General features: G+C 36.7%; 1 protein-coding gene across 1 annotated transcript in view; it reads left to right on the top strand.

Moving 5' to 3' along the window:
* Positions 1 to 3,614: 3,614 nt before the first annotated feature.
* LOC124164914 (cAMP and cAMP-inhibited cGMP 3',5'-cyclic phosphodiesterase 10A-like) overlaps positions 3,615 to 18,747 on the top strand; it is a 48,606-nt gene continuing 33,473 nt past the window's right edge. The window contains exons 1-4 of the mRNA XM_046542144.1: positions 3,615 to 3,885; positions 5,141 to 5,239; positions 12,262 to 12,363; positions 18,231 to 18,337. Of these exons, the coding sequence (XP_046398100.1) occupies positions 3,780 to 3,885; positions 5,141 to 5,239; positions 12,262 to 12,363; positions 18,231 to 18,337 (414 nt within the window). The 5' untranslated portion in view covers positions 3,615 to 3,779. The remainder of the gene's footprint in view (positions 3,886 to 5,140; positions 5,240 to 12,261; positions 12,364 to 18,230; positions 18,338 to 18,747) is intronic.

Genomic DNA, 18,747 nt, shown 5'->3' with positions numbered 1-18,747 from the left:
CTAGCAGGAGTGATGCATCCTCTAAATAACATCACTCCAAATATTGGTGGACTGAGGTAGATAGTAGAACAAGGGATGGCTCACCTAGACCTAACCATGGGTGTATGAAATTCACGCATTCTGGATGGGGACCATTTCTTATTCCGGTGCTCCTTTGAAGAAACAGCGTATTTTTGGTATATATTGAAAGTTACTTTGGATTAAAAATTATCAATAAATTCATCCGAAGCGTCAAGTGAAAGTTGTTTTATGTAACAGAATATTGGTGCAGTGGAATTCACTGCCTGCGAAAACTGTCCATTAGAAAGTTTCATTTCATTAAAAACGCATTCATTTTTAGGACCACAATTTTTTGTATTATAACCCAGGTTTCCCATCAGCAACACTTTTTTAAACTATGTTTATAGAACACAGCGAGTGGAAGTTCCTTTTGGGTAGTTGAGACTTGGTGTAAAAATTTGCCGCCAAAAATGGTAGGAAGCTGGGAAACATCTTATTTCATTCAATCTAAACATTTTTTTCGCTGCGGAAGTATCCCCTTAATATTTATGTTATTCATAGCCTTTCGGAAGTTGGACAGCATAGTTTATTTCTCTCTTCCGTGCGCTTAACCCATTATAAACCAATGTTGCTTCTAAGCAACATCAAATATGAATACATTTTCAGCTCTATTCAGGAAAAATTTAAGCCACGAGTCATTCTGTGCTGTTAAGTTTTATGGCGAAATATGCATCTTCCACAATAATTACGATTGAGTAGAAAATTTTCACATTTTTAAACTGAAGAGTCTTGAAATTAAATTCTTCCAGAAGCAGCTCTGGGTTAGAAAGGGTTAAAAAGGTCCCTATTATCCCGCCTACGCTTAAATTTTTAAATCCTAATTCAGCGTAAAATAATGTACTGCTTTATATTATTAAAATTTAAATGCTATTGGGTTTGAAATAAATTATATCAATGAATACCTGCCGAACTAAATGGGGTGCTAGAATGTCTGGCCAATTTCATAAATCCTTTTTTGGTACATCATTTTTTAATCACTTTGCTCCGTCGATTGTGCTATACGCTGGTGGCATTCTTTTGACGATTTTTAAAACGATTTTGGATTTGCTTTTACGGACAACGTGCCGGATCGAAACTACTCTAAAGGAATCGTACCATCATATGCTCTTAAATTAACAGTTAAGTTATACTATGAGGGCATTTTATAGATCCTTCGATGTTGCCAAATATTTTTGAAGAATAGGGTGGTTTCCTATTATTTTTTTTATTGCCTAAATCAAAAGATTATTACTCCTGGAGTATGCATTTTCTTAGATTTTCGAATGACGATAATTATTTTTCGCGATAAAACGAAAAGTGAAAATTTTCAATTTTCACAGGTGACAGCACGTTTGGTTGTTCAGGGATATCAGGGAGGCAGACTCGGCATTGATATAGCCCTTCAAAATCATGACTGATTTCATTTCAAGTTATTATCGATTTGTTTCCGTATGCTCTGTTCTGGTTATTATGATTAATTGGTAAAAACTGTTAATGATTTGAATTAAGAGTGAAAGTGAAATTTCCCAATATTCTGACAGTTAGGGGGATAACAAAAGCGTTTGTGGTTTTATTCAATCATTTGCTTTGATTAAAACAGCTAAAGTTTGGATTAAAATGGAAAATAATCAACATATGATAATCAGTTTTAGACAACAACTGGGTGTATTCCTAGTTACAATAACTTTAAATTAAGCTTTTCCTGGTGTAATCTCTTAGCATAGTAAGCAATAATGAATAATTTTTACTTAAATATTGCTAGAAAATTCTTTAAAGCTGAATTTAGTATCTTGACATTTCTGGCTAAAGCACTCCACCGAAAATCGGAAGATCCGAGTTCGAACCCGGGTCAAGGCGAATGATTTTTTCTCCGTGGATTTTTCGCACAATTTGTGAATTACGAGTGGCTCCGTAAAGTTATCAACGTGGCTACTCCCGGTATACTTCAAATGTTTAGTTAGTTTGTTTTATTGTTTTTTTCCTGTATTAATTCTTCCCCAGTACTTATATACTTAAGTTCAGCGCATGCGAAATTTAAACTGGAAAGAGAAGCATTTCCCGTTTTTATTTTATTGCTGTTATTAGTATACTATTCACTTTAACCTTGAATTTGATGTTTAATCAGAGGCATCACCTTATCTCGGCTAGAATATACGCACATTTAAATTCTTCTCTGGTGGCTTGGACCAATTTTGGATTTAACTTTCTTCAGTTAAATTTCCTGCAGAATTGTTCAAATTGCATTTTAGTGTCATTAATTTTAAATATTAAAAGAGCCATTGTTTTCACATATTGCAATTTCATATAAAAAAGGAATCATTACTTTCTGTCCAGTTTTTTCGTTATAAAATTAGATAGATTATGATTGTGAAGAATATAACACAAATAGCATATAATGGAATAAATTGAAATTTCATAGCTGGCTGGTATCAATCAGTACTCATTGAATTATGAAAGTAAAAGTGTTTTTATGACTCTAGTATGAGGAATTTGCTTCCGGTATCCCAAGTATCCTCTTTGTTATTATTTCTGGATTCATTTTCTTTTTGAAAGAGTAATAGATTTTATATAATTATTAGGCTATTAGCCGAAAAATCCACAGAGGAAAAATCATTCGCCTTGACCGGGATCCCGGTCAAGGCGAATGATTTTTCCTCTGTGGATTTTTCGCACTATTTGTGCATTGCGGGTGACTCCGTAAAAAGTTATCACCGTGGCTAGTCCCGGTATACTTTAATAGGCTATTAGCCGTTTTACATAAGAGGTAGGTATTTGAGATGGAGCATTTTTGTATGGTTATATTTGCACGTGCTAAATACCTTAAAGCTTCATACTTCTTCGTTTCCTTATCTTAGTGTTTGTATATTAATTTACTTCTAAATTAAATCACTGTATTACTTCGGTCTGGTGTCTCCGATTGTTTGTAATGTCATTCAAAATGAAATTTAATGATACTGCAATACGTAAAAAAAACGTGTGAGCCAATTTAATAATTCTTAAATTTCGCGTAGTACTTGGTATACCCTCTTAATTTAAGCGTTCCTTCTGTTTAGCGCCATATCTCCCGCTGAATATTAGCCATGCTCAAAGAGTAAAATATCAAATGCTGAGTTTCGGCCCGATATTGACTTAGCGATTTGAATAGACTAATTTTATCCTTTCTCTACTTCAATTGTGCCATCAAATTTGATGACTGATGTTAACCATTGACAGTTTCGGCTAACACTAGCAATGGCATTTACAGAAGTCAATAAAATATTTCGAATAAAGTTGATCATAAACAAATAATATATTTTGCATGCTGAAAAAGTTTTGTCTACATAAAAAGTAAAGAATTATAAAAATAATGATTTATAAGCAGGCATTAGTTATTGTTGTAAATCAATGAATCTGAGTTACTGTAATTGAGACAACTCCTTATTTATTAATTCCAACTGTGTATGAATATTAATTATGGCACACAAATCAGCCTCCTTGGCATAACTATCAGGTCAATCAACCGCAGACAAAAAAGTTGCCAATAGGCAAGTTACCTGAGATACCTAGCAACATAAATGAAAATAGATGTAGTACAACAGTTATATATCTAATTAGAGGATCTTAAAGGTCAGAAAAAGTTTAGTGTCACAATTTGGAAATAGTGAATCCAGAGGAAGAAAACAGTTTAAGTTCCAGCATATCAAAAATATCTGGAATATATATTTATGCTCTATTATTTCTGAAGTTAGTCTATTTAGTAAATGGCTCGAATAGATTTTAATGCTCCCTATAAACAGCAAAGGGATGACTTCAGAAAGAATCTCATCAAAAATGGTGTTATAATTAAAAATGCTTGTGCTGCATCCGGTAAGCAAAAATTTATTAATTTTGAAAGCACGATTTATTTAAAACACTCGTTATATTTCTTTTTTCCAAGTTATGCCCGAGTTTGCCTCCAACCTAAGATAAGAACTTAATGTTCACGTATTCTAATATTGTGCAATATTTTGTGGTGAATCATGATTTACTTTTTGTGATAAATACATATAACTGTAACCCAGGACATGTTCGCATTCTCAAAGGAGCCATGTTTGCATTCTCTCAGAGGGCCGTCGGTTTTATCAGAGGAGATATTTTCAAGAGATTTTTAAGTAATGAGTGTTCTTTTAGTGCGGCAGCTGGAATGGTATTAGTTCAATATGTTTGGTAGTTATTATCGTCTGGTAAAATCTTCTCCAGCAAGTTGTCTATATTTATTTTTTATGTTACGTAAGGATTTAGCCCTTTTAATGAAATGGATTTTCCAATCGAAGCGGTATCGTCAGGAAAAAAACCAGTTCATTACATAAAGTCTGTGATGCAGGAGAAATGTTGCCGTACAATTCGATGATCATGGAAACGTTGTTATTCCCCGGCATTGTATTTTTCATCGTGATTTTTATGTTTATTTTTTTATCATTAGGTCCAACTGTGTCATCATCATTAGTCAACAATCCTAAGATTGGTTTGACGCAGCTCTCCATTTCTCTCTCCTATCCGCTAATCTCTTCATAGCTAATTATTTATTCTCTTTTACATCCTTTATAACCTGTCCTATATAACTCATTCGGGGCCGTCCCTTGCCCTTTTTCCCTTCCACTTGTCCTTCAACGATTGTCTTCATCAGACCATCGTGCCTCAAAATGTGGCCAACTAAGTTGTCCCTTCTTCTGCTTAATGTTTTTAGGAGGCTCCTCTTTTCTCCTACTCTCCTTAGCACTTCCTGGTTACTCACACGGTCAATCCATTTTATCTTCATCATTCTTCGGTAGCACCACATTTCGAATGCTCCCACTCTTGACTTCTCTGCTGCTGTCAACGTCCAAGCCTCGCTTCCATAGAGAAACATACTCCATATGTAGCATCTAATGAATTGTTTCCTTACTTCTATGCTGGTGTTTTCAGCTGTAAGAAGATTATGAATGAATTTTGTTTTCTCACCCTAGGAAACATTGATGAGTAAAAGGAACATATAGGTTGAATATAATTTCAATTAAAATTGCATAATGGCGTAATTTTATAAACCATTTTACTAAAAATTAAAGTAATTTAATTAATTTTACTTTTATTTAAACTATTTCAGGAATCCACATTTATATGGTTGACTATGTGAATCAGCGAATTACGTTGGAAACTAAATTAAATCCAGAAACATTGGGGGACAAATATCAGTGGAATATAGGTATGTAAGGATTTATTTTAATAAAATTGCCGGAAAAATTGGTGCAAATGGCCGATTCACAGATACCTACGTTGTAATACATGCCGTTTGTTTGAAGCATTGTGTAAGATTGCTTACGGGTTAATTCGTTTGAAACTAATGCTATTAACCTGGGACGTGCTTAGCTGCCAGAGTTCGTGGGGAAGATAACTTTGTGAAGTTCCCTCTCGCACCTCACCAACAATTCAAATTTTATTACGAATTTCCATAAAAATTCAATATGTATTTTTCGCTTCTACAGCTCATTGGATGCACTTATTTCAATGAATAAACTATCGATTGCCTGTAAAAATTAATACAAGCATCACAGGGTACTTTAAATTCAATATTCACTTCAATATTATGATAAAAAAGGCATATTTGCGTGTTCTGTCATTCTAAGTTGTGTGCTTCACTCAAATCGCATATAGAAGCCCGGTAGATAATAAGGATTCTACCAAATACCCGGTAAATCAATCTCGTTCTTTGTTGACCTTGGTGTGGGAAGGGCAGTTGGTCTGAGGGTCCTTCCCCAAGGCATTGCCTTTATGGCTAAAATTGTAGCCTACAAAGGCCTTCAAGAGATGCTTATACAAAATATAATTATAACTCTATATAGCTAAAATCTTGAATGTGAAAAGCTTGGTACATTTTTTTTAGGTGTCAAAATATGTTTTTTGCACAATTTTGGGATGCCAACTGATTATCCCAAATAGCGTTTATGGAGTTGATTAAAGTTCTACGCAGGGAAAAATCCTTGCGTTTTCATGAGATGATCATGAATTATACATGCCTTTGAAGTTACTTCTGATTGGAGCAGCATAGTACCGTATAAGTTAGTCGACAAGGGATAAATAAAAATGTCCGAGGCCATCGACAAGACTCCAGATAATGAATTCGATGGTTTAGCAGCATGAACAGAGTAAATTTTATGAGATAGGCAGTTATAGTCCACCAGAATAAGTCCAACGGGATGTCCGTAAAGGTTATCCGAAGGGCATTAACTTTTTGCGATGGTTTCATAGCACATGTACAGAAAACAAAGTGTTAGGTGTCCCTTCGTAGGATACCAAAAACCGTATTATTTCCCCCCAACTTCCTCGTACCTGAGTCCATGATAGATGGAAAGTCCATGATAGATGGAAAGCAGATGGTCTACTGATAGCTCTACGTTAGGTGACTAGGTCTTCACAGCAGATAACACCTGAAAATTTAGCGCATATGACTTTAATTCGATGGTGAGTGCGCTCAATTTTTTTTTCTTATTATTTATCCGGATATGCCTAAACATACGAGTAAGCAGTCCAGAATCATTACCAAAATTGATATAGCATACTTATAGCGAATAACTTATGATGCGCTTCGAGAGTGAGTACTGTAGATTCGAATACTTTAGGACAGAAGAACACCGAATCACTGGTGAATTCCTATGATATTAATCCGATTTGAGTCAATATGGATTCGAAGTGTTAGCGTTGCCTTAAATTCCTTTTTGCTCGCGTCGACTTTATTGGTGTGTGCTTATTTTTGCACCCGTAAGCGTGACTGCGTACAAATTCACTTGTTTCATGCAGTGCTTTGTGCTACCATCTTGAAAATCTCAAAATATATAAAGTAGAACCTTGTTTGCGTTTTTATTTAGTTTGAAATTTTTTCCTCGATGCGTATTCAGATTAAATAATTATAAATTTGATACACATGCAAATTTTGACAAAGGTCTACTCCGGACACCATGTAAATTTCTAGATGATAACGTAAATCATAAGTGAGCAATTCGTAGAAAAAAATACGACTGGTAGAAAGGAAAGGTCCAAAACCAGGTGGGAAATTTTTGAAAAACAGGGTACTAAGTAGAAGGTTTTAAACTAATTTTAACACTTTTCATAATCGAAAAAAAACTTAATTTGTGAAAGAAATATTTAGTAAATTCATGATTTTTCTATATTTTGTTTTCTTTTACGAGGGAAAATAATTGTGATCATATATTTCGGGGGGTGGGGGGGAAGTCCGGACCCCCTTGTCTACGCCACTGCTACATAGACTCTCCTATGTGGCAAGGAAGTTAGATTAGAGACGAGCTGGAATCGGATGGAATAAATCACTTCCACATCATGTCACGCGCAAACGGACGAAACAGACGTGTCTGTACAGACCAAGCCATTATCGTGCCTCGTGACATCACTGCTATAGCAGCTTATTTACTTTCCCCTAACCTTGTGCGCTGGAGCTGGGAGGGGTGTCTGCTTCCATGGGAGGAAGCCAGCAGTTAATAGAGCTGAGGTCGGTTGAGCATCGCTGTATTCAAATCTGCCGTTTTTTTCTCCGCCGCAAGGTTTGAGCTTGAGAGGGAAATTCAATCACTACGTCTCGAAATCGAAATAGAGAAACTTGACTTATTTATAGTGATGCCACGGTCAATGGCGACTAGATACAACATCACGTTCACACCGCGGACACATGCAAAGAAGACGTATCACTCACGTTCAGCCAGGGGCGGATTTAGAGGGGGTAACAGGGGTCATGACCCGCCTCCAAATTTTATCAAAAAATTTTATTTTTATTGTATTAATGCCTTAGTATCCTCATAACTCTAAAATTGTTCAATTTCATCCGTTGTTAAGTATAACTTTGAAATTTTAGGCTCCAAAATGCGTAAAAAATGGGTAAGTAATTAAGAAAATATTTACACGGCAGAACGCCTCTGTCTTCCGGGGGGTATTTCATTCTCCCCGAACCTAGGTCATGACTCCCCCCCAAATTTGATGCTGAATACTCCCCTACGTTCAACCGATCTTTCTTTGTTTTTTGTTCGGGACGTATTGTTTATTTAAAACTCTAGCTATTCTCTTGAATTTTAAGCATATTTTCAGTAAGATTTTTCCATTATTCGCCCGTAGCAATGTGAAAGATTGAAACTTTACACTTGGAAAAACATTCAATGCTGAAATACAGGAAAATATTTAATGTGGTCTATCATGAACACCCTAAACATTTCAATACGATAACGAGCCCCAGATATGCATCACGAAATGAGACTAGCAGGAGTGATGCATCCTCTAAATAACATCACTCCAAATATTGGTGGACTGAGGTAGATAGTAGAACAAGGGATGGCTCACCTAGACCTAACCATGGGTGTATGAAATTCACGCATTCTGGATGGGGACCATTTCTTATTCCGGTGCTCCTTTGAAGAAACAGCGTATTTTTGGTATATATTGAAAGTTACTTTGGATTAAAAATTATCAATAAATTCATCCGAAGCGTCAAGTGAAAGTTGTTTTATGTAACAGAATATTGGTGCAGTGGAATTCACTGCCTGCGAAAACTGTCCATTAGAAAGTTTCATTTCATTAAAAACGCATTCATTTTTAGGACCACAATTTTTTGTATTATAACCCAGGTTTCCCATCAGCAACACTTTTTTAAACTATGTTTATAGAACACAGCGAGTGGAAGTTCCTTTTGGGTAGTTGAGACTTGGTGTAAAAATTTGCCGCCAAAAATGGTAGGAAGCTGGGAAACATCTTATTTCATTCAATCTAAACATTTTTTTCGCTGCGGAAGTATCCCCTTAATATTTATGTTATTCATAGCCTTTCGGAAGTTGGACAGCATAGTTTATTTCTCTCTTCCGTGCGCTTAACCCATTATAAACCAATGTTGCTTCTAAGCAACATCAAATATGAATACATTTTCAGCTCTATTCAGGAAAAATTTAAGCCACGAGTCATTCTGTGCTGTTAAGTTTTATGGCGAAATATGCATCTTCCACAATAATTACGATTGAGTAGAAAATTTTCACATTTTTAAACTGAAGAGTCTTGAAATTAAATTCTTCCAGAAGCAGCTCTGGGTTAGAAAGGGTTAAAAAGGTCCCTATTATCCCGCCTACGCTTAAATTTTTAAATCCTAATTCAGCGTAAAATAATGTACTGCTTTATATTATTAAAATTTAAATGCTATTGGGTTTGAAATAAATTATATCAATGAATACCTGCCGAACTAAATGGGGTGCTAGAATGTCTGGCCAATTTCATAAATCCTTTTTTGGTACATCATTTTTTAATCACTTTGCTCCGTCGATTGTGCTATACGCTGGTGGCATTCTTTTGACGATTTTTAAAACGATTTTGGATTTGCTTTTACGGACAACGTGCCGGATCGAAACTACTCTAAAGGAATCGTACCATCATATGCTCTTAAATTAACAGTTAAGTTATACTATGAGGGCATTTTATAGATCCTTCGATGTTGCCAAATATTTTTGAAGAATAGGGTGGTTTCCTATTATTTTTTTTATTGCCTAAATCAAAAGATTATTACTCCTGGAGTATGCATTTTCTTAGATTTTCGAATGACGATAATTATTTTTCGCGATAAAACGAAAAGTGAAAATTTTCAAGCGCGCGAAAACGCGACGGCTAAGTAGGAATGCTGGGAAAAGTCCGTGTGACGTATTTCTGGTTCCAGCTGTCGCCCTGTGAGGAGACCTTGGGGCGAGGCTTTGAGCGTTGATACGACAAACGCTGCCAACAGGTAGCAGAGTACCCTGCTAGCAGGTAGCGCTTGGCTTAAATAAGGATTATAATTGGCCTATCAAACGAAGGAAACTTCCCGAACTTAGGTAATTTTAATGTGTGATTATTATGAGATGTTTCCCTGAGCTCTGTCCCTCATGCATGCATTGGTAATCTCAGACAAAGTAAAACTCCAATCTACTCGTATAGAAACTAGGTCCCTGTGCAGTCACGTGGAGTGGAATCGCATGGGCGCCAATCTGGCCTTTTTCAAATGAGGTTAAAATTGACCATTGCCATTCGTCTAAACTGGGATTTCTAAAACCAAATAATTTGTATATTATGAATACACTAATGGTGGGTAACGAATCGCAATCAATGCATTTCGTTTTCTTTGATGAAGGAAACTACCCTATTGTATTCCTCGATTAATCGCGTGAGTTTGAGGCTTCCTAGCATTTCTAAATGGTGTCTTGTGATACGATTTATTGTGATTTTGTATTTCCCTGGTGCGAATATGTATACATGTTATAATTCAAAAACATCATCGTCTTTTTTGGGTTTCTAAATCTATCATTTTGATGTGAAACTATAGAAAGACTGAGAGCGATGCGTATTATCACTCATATTTGAGGCAGATGGTGATCGTTCATTGGCCTCTCAATCCTCCCGTAAAAATTCTCCATCTCATGGCCTCTACCACTCTCCCGTGTTCTCAGAACTCTCTGTTCGAGACTTGTTCGGGACATAGGTATGGTTCACATTGAATGAGATGTGGCTCTGGTTTCGAAATAAACCGCTTTCTCCGCGAATGCTACGGGTTTTTAATGTTTATTAAACCGGACGAGGCGTGAAGAAACCAATTTTAAGACATTAAAGGTCCATGTATGTATAGCGCTCATAGTCTAATCTTGGAATTGATTGATTGATTGATAATCGGATTCTGGAATAAAATTGGTATCATGAGATTAAAAATTGCTTTGAGGTAGTCAAAAGAACTTTTGATCTAAAAGTAATCAGAGGTGGCCGTCATATCGAAAAAACGAGGAACTGCTATCGCGGTCAATGTTTATTGCGACAATTTAGTCTTGATTGGTGTCTTGTGAACATGCCTATACCATGTGGATGATGAAAAAACTTTTTAAAGGCTGAATAAAAGTAACTAATATAAATCAAAGCCGACTTTTGCCTCTAATCCTTCTCAAAATCAAATAGAAATTTACCATATTACTTTATACATATATTAACGTGTATGATCTACGTATATACATTACTAACATTCTACGGAAGACAACAGTACCAGTCAATTTTCAATTGACACACTGGTTTCGAAGTTAGCAGAGGTTTGCGTTGTTTACAACAACTCCGTTAATTTTTGTGGTATAAACAATTTGTTTTCGGCAAACTGCTAGTAATAGATGTGGCTTCTTTATATCAAAATTGCAAGTTATATAGGAACGAAAACTACGGAAATGCCAAGCGCTCAAAGTTGGGCACCTTGATTTTACGCGCAAAAAACGGGTACTTTTTTTAGAAAAAATTAAGTACAGGAAATACTATTTAGCCGAAGAATTTTTAAAGTACATGATATGACGTAGAACTAAATTCTCTTTCGTATGCTTTTTATTGCATTGAAATCGATTGCTTCGTTTAGACGCTAGAGCTCCTCAAACTCGAGTATCTTGCTTTTTTTTACAGACAGTAGTGCCTTTTTTCTCAAAATAACGTTTATTGGCGCAAAGGGGAGAAATAAGAGAGGAATATAATTATTGCCTCGCTTATTTCAGGTTTCGATGCCATGAACTGATACCATTTTCGGGGGAAGCGGTGGAGGTACTCAATGCCGGACCGGTAAAATGTTGCTTAAAATGATCTCTATTATAAGTTAACTTAAATAATGATTTAAAATTTTATATTTACCTGCTGATCCAGCAGCAATATTTTAATCATCTATCGTTCAATCGCAATTCTTTGCCAATTTCTTGCACTGAGTATGTTTCTAAATTTCCCATCTATTGGTATAGGTACTAATTCAAGGGCGTACCCATGATCAAAACTAGAGGGGGGCCATGCTTGTTCGAGTTGTCGGTAAGATTTAAGCATTGAAAAGGTGAACTAAATCAGCATTTTAAGGAAACTGTAACAGCTCTTCATTAGTTTTTAAAATTATTTGCTTGAAAAAATATTATTTTCCTTAAAGAAATTTTCGATTTTTGCTTCTGGGGGGCAGCTGCCCCCTCCTGCCCCTCGCTGGGTACGCCCATGTACTAATTAGTTGGTCGAAGTTCAACCATTTTGCCTGAATTTACATTTTCTCTATCTCTCTCGGAATTGACATACATGCTCTGCTGCTTTTAAATGTATAAAATTGTGTCAGCAGCTTTCACATGCAAACGATTGTGTGGGATAAGTTTGACATATGCTCTTTTCTTTTAGTTTATATCATTTAGTACACATTAATTACATCCATTTCCCTGTTGGCAGGTGATCCTTGGGTGGCGTCTTCTGAGGTTGTATTGACCGGAAGAGCGGTCATTAGTGATCAAGTCATTGGGGACGATCTTTTTCCAAACGGAATACCTTGGAGTAAGTTAATACGTAGTATGATCTTATTTCACTTCTTGATTAAAAATATTTCCTTGTCTCTAGAAGATAAATGTAGCAAAAGAAAACATATCATATTCGAAAATGTATCCACCGATAGACTGTCGAACTTTAGTACATAAAATAAATCGTTTCAAAGACGTTTTACGCATTATCGGACCGGATGGTCATTGCGTAATTAATACCCATCATTGAAATGCAGTAACGGTGTGGAAATGTTGTAATTCTATTATTTGAATTTTTAGCTCTTGATAATAACTTTCACAGTTCCTATCCCATCTGTGCTTGTATTTTAAGGTCACTGCTTACTTTGTTATGAAGACATTACTTTTCCCCATTCCCGAGCACAAGTTCTGCGGTCTTGAAATACAAATTAGATTGGGAAGAACAAAAATTAACCACCAACGTGCATTAAACTGGTAATCACGTTTCAAGACACTTAGCACTTGAATTATAACCGACAGTGTAATCAGCCGCGTAAATAGACGGCAGGCTCCGGGGTCGGGAGGACACGCACTCTGTCTTGTCCTTATTTCGCTCCCCCTCCCCAATGAGAAGCTGTCAGTGTATATTTCAGGTACAGTGATTTTCGCGTCTGCTATTTAATTATGTGTAGTATTCGAATCCCCCAATAATTGAGGTGAGCTACTTCCTCCTCTCCCCTATTTAGCATGAGTAAAAATATATTTCCCTCAGTCTTTCAGGGTCAGGGCCCCCTTCATCCCAATCCTATTATCTTTTCCTGAGTGTAATCCGAATCCGTAAGATAACGTATCTAATGTCTTTTTAGTTCAAGAAAAAAATCTCAGACTCAGAAAAAAATTGAAAATCGATTCAAATCTAATTGTCAACTTTTGGCATACTAGTGAATTAGTTTGATAGGGGAGCGTGGCATCGATAGCCAGTCTTACCAAGAAATCCGAACAACCAACTATAGACGAAGCAAGAAAGAAATGGTCTCTAAAATAACTCATGCGAAGAGGGCTTTCTTCTTAAAGCTGAGAATACAAGCATAGAAGTAAGGAAACAATGAATCAGAATCTATGTATGGAGCACGTTTTTCTATGGAAGCAGAGCTTGGACGTTGACAACAGCAGAGAAGTCAAGAGTGGAAACATTCGAAATGTGGTGCTACCGAAGAATGAAGAAGATGAAATCGATCGACCGTGTAAGTAACGAGGAAAGGCTAAGAAGAGTGGGAGAAAGAGAAGTATTTTAAAAATCTTAAGGAGGAGAAAACAGTTGGCCATTTTATGAGGCATGATAGCCTGATTTAAACACGTGAAAGGAAGGGGAGGAGGGCAAGATACGGCCCCGACTGAGTTAACGTAGGACAGGTTATAAAGGATGTAAAAGGGAAGAAATACGTCGCTATGAAAAGGCTAGCGGATAGGAAAGAGGAATGGAGTGCTGCGTCAAACTGACCATAGGATTGTTGACTAATGATGATGATGAGGAAAGCGTGATAACAAATTGGGTATTCAACGGTGCGACCTGAGGGTTTAAATCCCAGGTGAAGTCTTCAGACATCCCCACAATAAAACCCTGGAGGTTGGAGGAGGCCTAGGGAAAGGAACTGGGTTATCCTGATGAAGTGAAATACAAACGCCTGTAGCTTATTCTGTGGTTAGATCTATCCACACCTATCCCAACCAACCTACAGGTGTAATCACTGAGTGAATGGGGTATTAATAAAAGAATGATTTTTTTACTTTCACTATTAGTACTACTAAATATAAAGACGTCACAATCACTTCAGTCGTTTAAAAGAAGGCTGTACTCCTATTTGAAGTCTGGGGCTTAATTCAGTCTCCTCAACTCATTAGAGTTATCATCTTTAAGTTGTGATGTTATCAAAACTATCTACATAAATGTGTATATGTATGTGTGTGTTCATTACTGTCTAAGTTAAAACTTATATTTTTGTGTTATTAGTATTTCATATTTTACACTTTTTTTTATAAATATCTACTACTTGTTAGCCTAACAATAATCTCCATTATGCCTTATTTTTGTCAAAATGCCTTTTATTAAGAGTTGACCATTTCCTGTATTTTCTATTTTTTGCTCTCATAGGTTTTACCTAGAGATTAATAAAAATATTCTATTCTATTCCATTCTACCGGAACTGTGTTTATGGTACTTTCCAACACTTAAAATACATTTACCAACCACTTTTTTTTTACAAATATACAGGGCGTTTCAGGAGAAATCTGCAATACTTTAGGAGGTTATAGGGTAGATAATTCTAAGCATTTTTTGCCCATAAACATGGGGTCGCTACTCCAAATGTAATTGATAAAGGTTGAACGAACATGTGTGATGATAATTGCGTGAAACAGTTTTTTCTCAAAATTGGTGAGATTGCGCAATCGCATTGTTGATAGTCACTCACTGCTATCGTTAAATTAAGCTCAAAGATAAATTGTCCCCTGCAATTATAATCGCACACAAGGACGTACCCAGGATCAAAACCATAAGGGGAGAAGCCGTGGTCGTTCAAGTTGCAACACAGAAAAGTAAACAATAATTTCGATAAAATTATAACTGCGCTTTATTAGTTTTTAAAATTATTTGCTCGAAAAAATATTTTAATTACATACTTTATATTTATATCACTTTTCTTAGATTAAAAAAAAATACTTTCGTTTTTAATTAAATTTATTTTGCTTATAGGGGGGGGGGGCAACAGCCCCATGCTGCCCCTCACTAGGTACGCCCATTATCGCACATTTTCGTCCAACTTTAATTATTTAATGTCCTTAAAAATCCAGTGTATTCAATAAATTGTCAAAAAGGCTGGATACCCTAGAAAAACCATTTTCATGGTAACTGCAAAGTTCATCCAAGAAAATGTTTGCGTTGCCATGGCTCAGTAACGAAACAGTTGCGACCCCATGTTAATGAACAAAAAAAATCCTTAAAATTGTCTCCCCTTCCACCTCCTGAACCATTGCCGATTCCTCCTAAAAGATCCTGTATTTATCAACCACTCCATTACAACTACATTGTTTATTGTCTAATTTAAGTTTATCTCGGCGTATGGTTTGAAGAAATGATTCTTGTGTTTCCCGCCGGGTGTGGTTTTGGGTTATTGGTCCCAAAGTTTCGAAGGTCACTTGTCGGTATTTTATTTATTTCGCATAAATAAAATACCGGCAAGAGTTTGGTTCCACATTCTACCCTGAAGTCGATGGCAAAATCAGCCTTCAAAACGTTGGGATCCATTACCCAAAACCATACCCGGTGGGAAACCCGAGAATCATTCCTTCAGACTATATTATTAATGAAGGTGAATGCACTCATCGAAACCTTGCCATTATTCTGGAGTAAAATATTATTTCCTGACCGGTGAAATACCAGTTATTTCTCCAGTACTACCCATTCCTAATCGCAGTCTCCGAGGATGTGATGAATTCGGCCCGGCAAAGACCCGGCCCGTGAAAGCGCGGATTCTGCGGGACGGCGGAGATACGGAGAGAGCGTCTCTGAGCGAACATTCCTCTCCTCCGCCCCCTATTTCGTAAGAAAAGGCACCTTGTGCGCCACTCCATCACCCAGCGCCATCGTTTACACCCCTCCGTTCTTCGTCTCCGACCTCTCCCACTCCAGGCGAAATCCTATGTCCTGAATATCATGGGGTTTGGACGATGATTGGCCATACGAAATGATGAGGACTGGACTCTTATATAACTTTCGGAAATCATAGTCCCGTGCATGGAATATATAGATGGCCAGAAAACAAATTGAAAGAAGTTGTCTCCATATTCAGTTTTTACATTAGTCATTTTTAAAAATCGTGCGAGACCCCTCCCACACAAAAAGTTAGTGACGTCATCCAGGATCTGAGGGAAAGATATGCTCCGCAGCGCTTACAATGACGGGCTCATATATCCATTTCGAAAGTCATAGTCCAGTGTATGAAATCGATAGATGGCCAGAATAAAAAATCGAAGTTTTTTTATATGTTTAGGTATGCAATAGTCATTTTTTTAATCACACGAGACGCCCCCCATACGAAAAGTTAGTGACGTCATCTAGGATTTGAGGGAAATATATGCCGCGTAGTGCTCACAACGACTGTGCGGAAATAGCGACTAATGATAAATCATGCCGATTCTTTCTATAACGGGCTAATGGGATTAATATTTCGCCATCGATTATTTGCGAAGTTGCGAAGAATCAACCTATAGATAAATGGGTTTTTATTGCAAAAATTATAAGAATGCACTGTTTAAAAAATGCCACAGTGCTCAATAGAGCTAATATTTATTGTGTTCGTGTTAGTCAATGCCGTTTCAATAAGCACATCATTCCAAATGTTTTTCACGTAATCACAATGCATTATAGAGCATGATGCTAATGGTGATGTGCCAAACATTGAATCTGGTCAGTTCTGGTCATATAAAACATCATGGGGGCTCTATTGGCCAGCAAAAAATCACGTTCCAGGAAAATTTTTCATTCACCCATTATCTCTATTCCTAATCACTCAATTTTTACTTGCATTTAATTTAATTTGGGATCATAAAATTATGATAGGAAATTGAGAAAACCTTACTGGCAAATCCTGATTTGGCCCATTATTCTATACTGTGTTGCTCAAATGCCAACGAAATTCGTGTCAATAAGAAATTATTTTCCCCATACAAATATATCTTCAGTTTTCTGTAGTTTCCTTTTTGATATTGGATTATATCGATAATGGAGGACTACCAGATGCGTCGTATTGGGCGGTGGATGGGGTGTGGAGGATGGTTTGCTTGAGCCGGCGAAAAGAACTTCTTTGAAGTCGACCCAATCCTTTTAACCTTCCATGCTACTGCGAGACATGATAGAGCTGGAAGTGTGAGAGTGCAATCAATGGGCGTGGAAACTGACAGTTTTATATCGGATGACACAACAAGACGACTGGAGCAATGGAAGTCAACTTATAATCTTTTTTCCTCGAGGATTCATATTCAGTGTATGCGAATGCCACTGTTTTCTAGTTCCGCCATCACTTTGTTGCATTGAATTGACACAGCGAAGATCGAACAACAATGTGATAAATATTTTCTCTGCGGCCGAGTATCATTAATGGTGACCCTGTCAACGTGAATTGCAAAAAGTATCGTTTGCTACCATCTTTTCAATCAATGTTTCATGACCATTGTTTCGAATCTCGACTTTGCATGTGAAGCATTTATGTACCCGTCGGTTTATTGAAAGATAAACTTCTACATTTCATAGAGGTTGTGGTGTACTTAGCCTCCTAATCATCGGTGATCGTCACCTTTATTATCCAGGGGGAAATGATGAATATTAGAATAAAGTACGACTGATGTGGGTATACGTTTGGCGTATTTTTTTCAGTGCCACCAGCTAGGTCAGCCAGGTGATTGCGTATTTATTTCACAAGACAGCGCCTGTCTGTGGATGTTGGAGTTTTGACGGGAGGGAAAATAAAATAAAAATAAAATGATAATGCTTCATATTTATGTTCTGCATTAGCTGAGGGTGCTGCTCTTTACTTGTTTTTAATAAAAGTGATTTTTCTTGCTCTAAAATATTATGGCCCATATGGTGGTAAATTAATTTGGCTTACAGGTTATTGATATTTTGTGTAGGGAACTGAAGTATTTTTTTATTCTATTTCAATTTCGGAGGACATTAAAATTGTCATTACCGTATGGAATTGGCCATCAGTTTATTTAGTGGAAGAAAACGCTCCTACTTATCATGTATATAAGGGTAAACTAGGCAAATTATTCTCCGCGTTTAATTACTATGACCCTTGAAAGTACGATAGATGGGTCGATATACTCTTTGGTCAACTTTTTCATACTTCATATCTCTCTGATTTTCAGGGCCGCGAGCCAAGTCGGCTATGTGTTTGCCAGTCATTTCACAAGATTCTGCCTGTCTGGGAATATTGGAGTTGTACCGTGAGGAAAGTGATGAATCTTTCACTGTGGTGAGTCACGTATTCGCCTGCATGCATGCTGCTGAATCACTTAGCTACCTTTATATTCGTATCCCATGTAAATTGCGAAAATATTGGTGCCACCTGAGTCATTGAATATGCGTTGAGGCTTAATGATATCCGTTCATGGAAACATATGCTCACCAATCACGCTAACATACTCGCCTTTAGTTTGCTAAAGAGTATTATGCGGTATAATATTTTGCAGTTGACGAATTTCACCTTTAACACTCCATTATGGATCTTCAGATACATATGTCAGTGAAATTCGACATATTCAATGAATTTTAATGCTCTCAATACATCATTCAAGTTGACAAAAAATGGTGCCATGACTACTGTTATTTAATAGCGATATTTAATACATGCCTGCGTTGGATGTCAATAAAACTGAAAATTGT

Source organism: Ischnura elegans, chromosome 9 (assembly GCF_921293095.1).
Source record: "Ischnura elegans chromosome 9, ioIscEleg1.1, whole genome shotgun sequence".
Classification (NCBI taxonomy): Eukaryota; Metazoa; Arthropoda; class Insecta; order Odonata; family Coenagrionidae; genus Ischnura; species Ischnura elegans.
Note: the sequence above shows the minus strand (reverse complement) of the source record. Positions and strands in the feature narration are given on the sequence as shown.